General features: G+C 48.2%; 1 protein-coding gene across 5 annotated transcripts; it reads left to right on the forward strand.

The window, feature by feature from the left end:
* Positions 1-897: 897 nt before the first annotated feature.
* Positions 898-11336, forward strand: smpd4 (sphingomyelin phosphodiesterase 4). Of its 5 annotated transcripts, none has more exons than XM_018734520.2 (20): positions 898-1125; positions 1560-1634; positions 1730-1816; positions 1934-2070; positions 2171-2246; positions 2930-3038; positions 3134-3186; positions 3298-3449; positions 3573-3705; positions 3865-3936; positions 6634-6732; positions 7405-7553; positions 7886-7976; positions 8259-8359; positions 8465-8628; positions 8892-9097; positions 9184-9414; positions 10320-10451; positions 10551-10679; positions 10845-11336. In XM_018734520.2, exons 2-20 carry the CDS (start codon positions 1599-1601, stop codon positions 11157-11159), a joined length of 2472 nt encoding a protein of 823 aa, XP_018590036.1. In that variant the 5' UTR covers positions 898-1125; positions 1560-1598; the 3' UTR covers positions 11160-11336. The 5 variants fall into 5 exon arrangements, with proteins under 5 accessions (XP_018590036.1, XP_029109076.1, XP_018590038.1 ...); XM_029253243.1 differs by having other exon boundaries at positions 898-1106; XM_018734522.2 differs by having other exon boundaries at positions 898-1078.
* Positions 11337-11466: the final 130 nt, after the last annotated feature.

The following is an 11466-nucleotide window of genomic DNA, read 5'->3' on the forward strand; positions in this document are numbered from 1 at the left end:
CGTCACTTGGTACATGAGTCACATCCACATTGGACCATGTCTGTTCTTTTTTTTTTTTAATGAACTGGGTGGTTATTGGTGTATTATATCTGGGTAAGGGGGGGCGCAGTGGGTTGGGCCGGGTCCTGCTATCCGGTGGGTGTGGGGATCAAGTCCCGCTTGGGGTGCCTTGCGACGGACTAGCGTCCCGTTCTGGGTGTGTCCCCTCCACCTCCAGCCCTACGCCCTGTGTTGCCGGGTTAGGCTCTGGCTCCCCGCAACCCCATATGGGACAAGTAGTGTGTGTGTGTATCTGGGTAAATATTTTTTTTCACTGAAGGCAATGACAAAATAGAACTATTCTGTAACACAATAAAAACGAATAATACTAAAATATATGTGTGTGTGTGTGTGTGTGTAATAACCAGTGGATCGGACAGCGTCTCCCAGTGGCGCCGTTAGGAATTGCAGCACGTCGTTAAAATGACAGGACCTAAACCTCTGATTAAACTAAAGAAAATGACACATATTCACATTGTTAGTGCAGTAAATTTTGTACCAGAGTCAGTTAAGACGAAATGGCTTTCTCAGAGAATCTCACAATCCAAACGAAGATTATACATTAATTCACATAATTTTTCAGTGACGCACCCGACCTCACTCTCAGTGTAAATAAAATACGTTAAGTTGCCTGGATAACTGTTCGGAAACGTCAACTGGGTGGCTTTAAAACGCGAGCTTTGTATCTTAAACCGACAAAGACGGTGACGGAAGGCGTTCTTTTTCTATCGTAAACGGACGTTTGAACTCCCACCACCAGGTGACGGTGTCGCTACCTCTCGGCCTTTCACAGTCAAACGGAAATGACGACGGTAGGGCCACGGCCATTGAGCTGCTGTTTATCGGAAATGACGTAGTTGCTATATGCTGTATTGCTCGCGCTGAACCGCGGTAGATTGGAACTGGCAGCGCAACAAAGCTCTGTGTTCTGGGGCAAGTTTTCATATAAGATTATTAGTTATTATTGTAGACTGTTATTTCTTACAATAAATTGTGACCGTTTTGAAGACATATCCGCGTTGTTTTCGGCACCAGCGCGGCGAGGTCTCCTGAGTTTTGTTGTCTTTGTGAGTGTTGCACTGGCAGGTGGGACGAGCCATGGCGCAGTCTAAAATGTATACATTGTGTTATTTAATTATTGTAATTTTAACATTAGAAATTGTAATAACACCATAAGATTCGTCCTAACTGGTTTTGTTTGTACTCGTCCTGTATTTTACAGCTGTGTGTGTGTGTCGCGGCTTTCTCCCAAGCAACGTCACGTGCAACTTAGAGTAAACAAACGTGATTACAACAGAAATACATAGATAGTAATAGCAGGTGCTCTTTGATTTGTTTATGGAGCTGCCAGGAGATCAGGACAGCAGTAGCTCATGGGTTTGAGATTCTACTTGAATGTGGCAGGGAGTCAGCAGCTCTGAAGGACACAAGGAGCTCATTCTGTCATACTGTAGCCAAATTTGAGAAGTTACCAGTTACATTTTATCACAGTAATATAATAGTAATGATATTTGTTGCAGCTCTCTCTGCTCTCCACTCCAGTTTCTCCCTCAACCACTATGGCGGCTCCTGCTCTACAGTCCAGTTTCCTGCTGGTCAGTACGGTTCTTTCATTGTGCTTGCTGCCTTCCTCGCTGTTGTCATCTTCCTCACCTCCTCCCTTTGTGTGACCTATTGTGTGTATCTCCAGGCCAACCTCAAGGCAGACTCCGCCACGAAACCCTTCCTCCAGAGGTGTCAGGAGCTGGTGAAGGTGATCGATGAGTACCTGGCCAAGGTGCGCTTCTGGGGGCAGGTCCAGTGAGACGTGGAGCTTCAACACTTAGTTTACTGTGCCGTACCACGTTCTTGTTACCACGTGCTGGATAAAGGCTGACGGAGCTCTTCTCCACAGGACCTTCAACCCGTCTTCCCCTGGCTGGTGGAGAGCGTCTTTGGCAGCCTGGACGGCGTTATGGTGGGTTGGAACCTGCGTTTACTGCAGCCCCGCTCCAGCGAGTACAGTGTAGCCATGGAATTCCTGGACCCCAGGTGGGCTATAGCCTAGCGTGTTCCCGTTCACGTGTGGCGATGCGGTCGAGGTCTCACTGGGCGTGTCCTCATTTCCATTTCCGCTCGCTGTCTTTCCCAGTGGCCCTTTGATGAAGCTGGTCTACAAGTTGCAGGCAGAGGAGTACAAGTACGAGGTGCCAGTGTCCTACTTGCCCGTGAGTCTCACCTGCCACTCATCCTGGGGGTCAAGCACGTCCTGTCATGCTCAGTTATGATGAGGTTCTGGTTCTACCCCAGGGTTCTGTCACCTAGAGGATCCTGGGATCAAAGATTGATGCACTTTCTGAATGAACCACTGAGCCAGTGCAGATGTACTGGGATTTGGGTAGCGGGGGACCATTGCAGTTTGGGTTGTGGCTTCCTTGATCTCCACCTGTAAATGTATGAAGGGGTAAATCACTGTAAGATTCACTGTCTGACACTGTTGCCTTGGACAAAGGAATAAGGAAATGATACTGAATATAGGAATATCTTCCCATATTGTGAATTGTTTGTTGTTGATTTACATGTATCAATTTAGCTGACACCTTGCACCCGAACAACTTAGTGTTAAGGTACCTACAATTATTTACCCATTTATACAGCTGGGCAGTTTTACTAGAGCTATTTATGGTAAGTACCTTTCTCAAGGGTGCTACAGCTGGAGGTGGGATTTGAACCTGTGATTTTTAGGTCCAAATGCAGCAACTCTAACCACTGTGTTACCAGCTCCATTTTAGAACGGTTCCTGCATTTTAGGATGGTTCCTCCTGTGTTCCTCTTGACCGCAGTCCACATTAGGAGGCGTTACTGTTTCAGGAGAACACTAAATGGTCAGTGAATCTCCTCTCCCCACCAGGGTCCAGTGAAGGCCTCCATCCAGCAGGGGGTGCTACCCGACTCCCCGCTCTTCCACAACAAGCTTCAGTTCCCGCTGTCTGGACAGCTGAGCCTCTCACTCTCTCTCAGTATCCTTCACACTCGAGTGTTTCGGTCCATTGTTTGAGCTGAGCGTGCGAATGCTACCCAGCCCTGGCTTGTCTTCCTGAACCGTTCTCCTCAGACCCCTTTGAATTCTACATGTTCAACTTTGCCTCCTGCCTCATTGCACCCAGGGTGAGTGAGCTGCTCTAAGCTGTTGCCTGGCAACTTTTAAGCAAGTCCTTAGCTACTACACCCCCCTGCATCCTCTTGTGCGTAATGGTTGTTACTGTTGTGCTTCTTCAGAGTTTACCCCCGGGTCAGATCGGAAGCCCCTCGGACAGTGCCTACTTTGTGCTCGTGGACACGTACCTGAAGCACTTCTTACCCACAGAGGGCAGTGTGCCCCCCTACCCTTTCCTGGACGCCAGGGGGACCGTTTCCCCCCCTGCCCCCAGGTAAGTTCCTCAGACTGATGAGCTTTGGTTAACTGAAGGACCTGTTGAGTGGAGCAGTAATGGGATCTGTGGGGGGTCGGGGGGGGGGGCAGTACCACTCATGTAGACATGTGGCCTCCACAGGTCTCCCAGCATGCAGTTCACAGGCTATGGTTCCCATGGCAGTAGCCTGCTGAAGCGACACATCTCCCATCAGCCCTCAGTCAATGCCGACCCTGCCGCCCAGGAGATCTGGAGATCGGAGACGCTCTTGCAGGTGTGTTTGTGTGTAAAACCCTGGATTTAGACCACTTCTGCCCTGCAGACTGTAATATGCTCAACCTGTTCAGGAATCTTCTGCCTCAGAAGTTCTGGGAACATTGGCTGGACCATCAGATGTCAAGTCTAGATACATGTCCCTGTTCTTCCTCTGCAGGTCTTTGTGGAGATATGGCTGCACCACTACTCCTTGGAGATGTACCAGAAGCTTCAGTCCCCCCAGGTGAAGGTAAGGCCCTGGATGCCCTGCTTACTCGCACCCACACCAGTCCAGCACACAACTAGCTACCGCTTACCCCCCCCAGCATTGCTTTTCCCGGGGTGGTTGCCCTCAATCCCTCCCTTTCCCCTTCTCTCCCTCTGTTGCCCCGTGGCTGTGCTGGGTGAGCTTCCACATGAGGTCCTCCTCCTTTCCTCCAATGCACCAGTAACAAGGCTTCTCTCTGACCTTCGGATCCAGACAGGCCTCCATCAGCTGGACAAATCACAGAATCACACTGATGCTCTCTAACACTGCTCTCATGCCAGAGCGCTCAAGCTCAGCTCATGGGACACACTGCTGTATGATTACTGTCTTTTTACTGCATTCCCACTGGACCGGTGAAACTGGTCACAGTGGACAAGGTGTTTCTGTACAAGGGGGACTGCGGTCGATTTCCTGATTTGCCAAGGGAGGCAGGCCCATTTCTGGATGATTTGGCGTGCCAGTGCCATGGTGCTCCAGTTTGGTGGTAGTGCTGCTTTCCGTGTGGCCCAGCATGGAGCATGTCTGTCTGTCTGTCCATCTCTCTGTCTGTCTCTCTGCCCCTGTCCTCCTGTCTCAGCGGTTGGCTACCTGGCTGCATAAAGTGATTCTCCGCCTGTCCTCCTGTCCAGATCAAACTCCTGCTTACAATACACTGCTCTTCAGGGACAGCGGGACACTGTAGTTTGTTGGCTGATCATTCTAGAATCCAGTGAGTCAAAAAACTGAGGTATAGAAACATTTGTGCTGTTTCTATATCAACCACTGGTTCCTCGCATTGTGAATGGTTGAGAAAAGATACAGATATTTCCCAAATTATTTATTTTATTGGCATTTTGTTCATTTCTGTTGCTGAGTGAAAGCAACCCACGTTTCCATAGCCAGCCAATAGTGGGCAGTAGAGCGTGCTCAAATGGAACTGGAGCATGACGCTGTCTACTCCAGTTCCTGTCTGCTGTTCCTGAGTCTCAGTTGTCAATAACAAGATGGGAACCGTTTTCTCTGTATGGGGTGAATCAGTCAACAGTCAGCACCTAAGAGGAGTTTGTCAAGATGTATTTTTCTGTTCATTTAATGTTTTAAAAAAAAATGTGTTCATAAGACGAGGGGCTGGTGTAGCTTACATTTTTCTATAATTTTATTCATAACTTTTATATTTTTTGTGTATAATTTTTTAAGATTTGTGTGAGGGGAATAAAATGAAAGTGGTTAAAATTTTCCAGAAAGATTTCATTACTGTGAAAAACAAAATTCAAATGCTGAACACACTGCAGGGTATTGCTCTTGCAAGCTTCCTGTCTGGGTTATCAGGGAATCTCAAATCCATTTTGGCCTCCATGCATGTTCCAAAGAATCCCATAATTCCCCTGTGCACGTGCTCATGCGGCTCCTCCGTGGTGTAAGCTTTCCTTTTGGCTGACTGACAGGGACTGACCCCCCAGGCAGCCCTACATTGCCTCTCCACCTACAGGGCAGTTTTGCTCCAGCAGTCACCATGGCTCCACTGCGTTACACAGTCATCGTAGGATTGTCATTTTACTATGTTTACCTATTTACATTGCTGGCTTGGTTATGATTGCTGTGTGTACTTCAGCTCAGTGTAACACCCCACGCTGCAGTCAGGTTTAATGTTAGAAATCATGTAATATAACTTCTGAATGCACTGTGTAACACCAGCGGGGTGTAGAGTCTAAACCCCTTTGCAGGGTGCATCAGTAAGTGTGCTATGGCCTGTCAGTCCTTTTTATAAACTATGCTACATTAAAATAGTTGTGTAGAGGTGAGAAACGAAGCAGTCTGCTTTACAGTGTAATTAAAAATTTAAAAATGTTTTAAGTCTTTGTTATTCATATGCTTCAAGGACATGTTAAACTAAACAGCAGCAGCATATGGCCTAGTAGTTAGTGCAGGTGTTACCATCATATAATGCAGATTTGATTTGCTGTTCCTCGTATAGTATCTTGATAGTATCTTATCTGGAACTGATTCTGTAAAAAAAATCACTGTACTCTATAAATTAAAAATCCAGGCTTCTCTTGCATGTATGGGATTCTCATAAAAAAATCTTTTAATTACCATTAATTTAAGTCGGGGGTAGATTTTCTCTAGATGTACGCTGCTTTGGAGAAAAGCGTCTGCTGAATGAATAAATGTAAATGTAAGGTAGATGCTATGTTCCTGAACAACAAAAATTTTGCCCATTCTCTTGTCTTTTGAAGTCACTTGGAAAGAGACTCGCCAGTGATGATATTTTTACACTATGATCAAGTGTCACAAGATGTTTTAGGTACTTGTGAGCAGGCTTATAACAAAGACAGTTGTGATGTGCAGGAGAGGTCGTGTAATACTGGAAGACTGTCGACATACAGCTTAAATGAAACCAACACAAAAGTAGCTAAGCAAGGTAAACAGTGTGTTGCACGCTGCAGTGGGGTTTAACATTAAAAACCATTTAGTGTAACTTCTGAATGCACATGGCAACTGACCCCATGAATTTTTGTTTGTTTTTGTCTGCTCCCCCCATTTGACCCTTACCACTTCTTTATTTGGGTTGCACTTCTCTTTGTCCTGTGTTCACCTTCCTCCTCCTCCTCTCTCTTTCTCTCTCTCCCCCCACTGTGTTGTCACTGTTGTCGATATTTCTCCCCCCACCCCCTTCCCTGGTTGTGTTGGGTCTCTCAGCTGGCGCTGCTGCAGTATCGACTCAGTATGTCCAGCGTGCCGTGTGGCTCCCCAGCCCCCCCTGCCCTGTGCGGCTCTGGGACCTTCCACACCTACCAAGTACTTCCTTTACATTGTCTTCCATGAAGCACCGTGAGGCAGGCATGGTACTCGCACTCGGGGACAGCCGTAGGACAGGATAGGACAGGACAGGAGGCTTGATGTGCACCACATGGTGTTTGTGCATCTCTGTCTGTGTGTCTATTTTCTCTGGCATGTGTGCCTGTGCTCAGCAGTGTTTTAAGTTGTATGTCAGTCGTATTCATGTTTGTGTGTGTGTGTTTTTTTTTTTTTAAAGCTTTTAACTGTACTCATTCAAAACCAAATATTTCTCTTGAAAAATGGTTACCAAAATGAAGTGTTTCTTCACTGTTTCCAAAATCATTTGGAATGGGTCAGAGATGCACAGAGGGAACCAGTTTAAATCTCTGTACCATTTCTCCAGCATGCTTCCTGCAGAGAGGGATTCAGACTCAAATCTGACTGTGTGGTTTTAGGGTGAGCGAAAGCCTTATGCATTTGTTAGCTTGTAATCCTTAGTTGTGTTCCATATTAAATTTTCTTCAGTGGGGAGTGGTTAGTGCTTGTGGAGTGATTGACAGTTTTCACAGAACAATATAATGCAGCCTTTGGGGGGAGGTGTTCGGTTGCCAGTTGGACCACGTAGTTGGAAGTTTTGTGAGCCTGCTGACACACCCTCTGTGATTGGCGGGTGGGTGGGGCTGGGTTTAGGAGCCCTTCAGTCCTACCGAGGACCACGTGCTGGTGGTACGACTCCTGGTCAAGCATCTGCACGCCTTCTCTAACAGTCTGAAGCCAGAGCAGGTGTCATCGTCGCCCTCTGCCCACTCACATGCCAGCCCCCTGGAGGAGTTCAAGAGGTGAGAGGAACTTTACAGAGCACTGTGGGACAGAACACTACACCATGGTACACTACAGGACCCTATACTGTATCGGACAGCACAACGTTTCAGTGCATTACTGTGAATACTGTGCTGAAGGCTGTTTTACACTGTACCAGTATTAACTTTACTGAATTATACAGTAAGGGGATCCTAAACATCAGTATAGTCAAGACCCGCCGTTGCAACTGTATACCAGGCAGGTCCTGACTATACTGATGTTCATTCACCATAATGGCTGGGCCTTAATCCTGCTGCCATCTTTAGTGCAGAATGGATGGGTCTTAACCCTGCCTCCATTTCTGCTACAGGGTTGTTGTCCCCCGCTTCGTCCAGCAGAAGCTCTACGTTTTCCTCCAGCACTGCTTTGGTCACTGGCCCCTAGATGCCTCCTTCAGAGCCGTAAGTGTTCCTTGCCCCTGCTTCCCAACCCCCTCTCCACTGCCGACCCAAACAGATGATTATGTAGGAGGCAGTCCATTACTGAGGTAATGTACCACACTTTGGTGTGACCCCATGAGTTTAAACTAAATCGGTCATAGTACTGTTTCTTCTAACCACACATGGGTGGTGAAGGAGCAGGGAAATAGACATGTTCACAATGCTGCAGCCGCAGGACATGTGAGAAGAGGTTTGTTCAGAGTGGGCAGACCCACGTGGTTGGTTGATCCTTTCTCTCCCAAGGTGTTGGAAACGTGGCTGAGTTACATCCAGCCCTGGAGGTATACGAGCGAAAAGAGTAACCCCTCCGGAGACAGCCACAGCAGAACAGTCCCAGAGAAATGGTACTGGTATTACCATGGTATTGGAGCCTGTGTGAGTGCGCAACCCATTGTCCTTTAATGAAAAGTCCTGATGGAGTGATCTGCTTCCCTCCGTCCTTCCCGTAGGGCCTCCTTCGTGCAGGAGAACCTCCTGATGTACAGCAAGCTTTTCCAGGGCTTCCTGAACCGTGCTGTGCGCACCGACCTGGTCAACACCAAGAACGCACTCATGGTCTTCAGGGTAGCCAAGGTGTTCGCTCAGCCCAACCTCCCAGACATGATCCAGAAGGGTGAGCATATCGTGCTTGCACCTGCTGTCATTTTGTGCGGGTTAATACAGTGTTAGCCATTGTGGTTTGGGACAGGTATCAGAGGTGACCTGCTGGGATGTTGTGGTCACATAGAACATGTTTAATTAGACAGGTCTTCCACATACCTCCCCATTCCTCAAGTTCCTACAGTTTTGTAAGTTGCCTTGGAGACTGCAAACAATATAAAGCAGTATTAATAAAAATGTTAATGACGCGCCCCTTGCCGGCTGGTGCCATCTCAGCCGAGCAGCTGTTCCTAGAGCCAGAGCACGTGCTGCACCACCGGCAGCACCGCGAGTTCCTCACGCCATCACACGGGGGCAGCTTCCTGTCGAGTCGCCAACCTGCTGAGGCTGATGCCGTGTTCAAGGTCAAAAGCCACGTGTACAGCCTGGAGGGGCAGGACTGCCAGTACAAGCAGATGTTCGGGAGCGAACTGCGGAATGTGGTGAGTGGCTGTTGGGGCACTGTGTTCACGCTTGTGTGTTTGAGTCTCGCGCCTCTGAACGGAGCCTCCCTGCGGAACATCAACAGGTGTTGAAGCTGGTCCAGATCATAGCACAGGCCCGCCAGACGGCCAAGCGGATATCAGACCACTCGGCCGAGGCTGCCGCCAACCAGTCCTTCCTCTCGTGGTTCGGGATCGGTTCCCAGGATCTCAACAGCACATACGCGGCCGGAGAGCCGGATGACACAGGCGAGTGTGTCAGGAAGACTCACGAGTTCCTGGACCGGGCGCTGGAGTTCCTCTGTGAGATATTCCGGGTGAGCTGGGAGACAGGCAGGCCCATTGATTTGCTCTCCTTCCATACTGTGTGTGGGCGTCCTGCGGAATTGCATTGTAGCAGAGGAAACTGAGGACACTGGCATCACAGGTGTTTATAAACTCCATTTGTCCATAAGTCCAAAGTCACTTTCACCACCAGGTCTTAATCAGTTAATAATACACCCCTCCCACAGTTTGTGTTCTTTTGGTTCCGTAAAAAATGTCAGCTATTGATATAATAAATAATGCTCTGACATATTTTTTTTATCAAAGCTAAAATGACTGAAATCAGTGTAGTTTCCACAAACTCCTGTTCAGTTCTGATTGTTTACAGATTTATCCCATAAACATGAAGAATGTTCCTTATCTTGTAATTGATCATAGACATTGGGAAAAGCCAGACAGGAGCTGTAAACACTGGAAATGAGTTGAATTAAGGTGGCCCCATGATCCCATTTTTTTTAGGAGGCTCCTTACTGCCATCTGGTGGCAGGAAACATAGACAGGTTGCCTTCACTCTAACACGCAGACATTTTAGGGAATGATCTGATAGGAAGTACAAAGCTGATTGCGACAGTTGGTGTGATGCACATTTATGGAGCAGTTAGGAGATCAGGAGAGAAGTGGGTCCGAAAGATGCATTTTGAGATCCTTCTTGAGTGCTGGGAAGGATTCAGCAGTCCTGAGGGGCAGAGGGAGCTTTTTCCACCACATCGGAGCCATAACCTGGAACCTATGGACTGTCAGTTTTGGATCTCGCGTGAGTGTACAGTTAGATCTGATAGGACTGACTGGGTGTGTTTGGGGTGAAGGGTTTGATCATCCTCCTGGGCTGTCTGTGTTGGACCCGATTTCCCGCACCGTAGCACCCCACTCACTTGTCTCTTGTGCCATTGCCTCGCAGCTCAACACAGGTCAGGTGGCACAGCTGGTGGCCAACCTGTCGCAGGCTCCCAACGACCTGGGCTCCAAGCAGCTGCCCGACTGCATTCAGAGCGAGAATGGGCCAATCCTCACCGACCTGGGGCGCCTGCAGGTAGGACGGTCAACCGCATGCAATCACGTTCTTACAGATGCGCCATGCGGGAACTCAAACCTGTTATAGTCACGTTTTTTTTTTTTCAAACTGGAACAGATCATAAACGGGCTGCGCAGGTTCGACATCGAGTACCAGGGGGACCTGGAGTTGCAGCCCATTCGGAGCTATGAGAATGCAGTCCTTGTGCGGCTGCTCTTCCGCGTTGCGTCGGTGCTCAACGAGCGGGTGAGATGATCGCAGTGGCTGGTCGCTTCCCATTCTGAAAAAGGCTAACGCTTTAGCAGAGTGGTATCCATGGATACAGAAATAACTGATCACTGTTACATGTGGTAAAAATGTGCATGTTGTCAATGCTCGCACAGCAGTGACCGACCCACTTTCCTCCTACAGTTCTCCAGCCACATGGAGGCGCTGTGCTCGCGAAGAGACCTGCTGGGTCGCCTGGGGCGCTATTACCTCACCAGCCCGTGCGAGCGGCAGCAGAAGAGTCCCGTGACGAGGCGTTTCACGGAGAGGCAGTGGCGCCCAAGGCTTAGCCTGCGAACGCTCGCCAGCTACCGCACCCTCTTCGGCCTTGTGCTGCTCTACATGCTGGGGGCGCTGCTGTCCTTCGGCCCACTCTCCAGCACAGCGTTCCTCCTAGTCTCCTTTTTCCTCCACGGACTCTTCATGACCCTCTTTGGCAACAAACTGAAGACACATTAGCACAAAACCAAAAGGAGTCACTAGTGTTTCTTGCTTTAATTGTTCAAATTGTATTTTAATTTGTAAATAACAAAAAGCTTTACTGGATGAGTGTGACTTGCCTGGCAAAATGTGCTTTTATAGTGTGAGAATTGACAGGACTGGTGATTATGAATAAAATGTGGATTATACATTAAAATGGTCATTCATCTCTCTCCTGTCAGTTATTGCTGCTCTTTTTTTATGAATATGAAACAGCTGGTATTAAATACCAGTTGTGACTTTGTGTCTAGAGTGGTGTAATTACAGCATGTTTACTGCTTATAAC

The sequence above is a fragment of the Scleropages formosus genome, chromosome 6, assembly GCF_900964775.1.
Source record: "Scleropages formosus chromosome 6, fSclFor1.1, whole genome shotgun sequence".
NCBI classification, from domain to species: Eukaryota; Metazoa; Chordata; class Actinopteri; order Osteoglossiformes; family Osteoglossidae; genus Scleropages; species Scleropages formosus.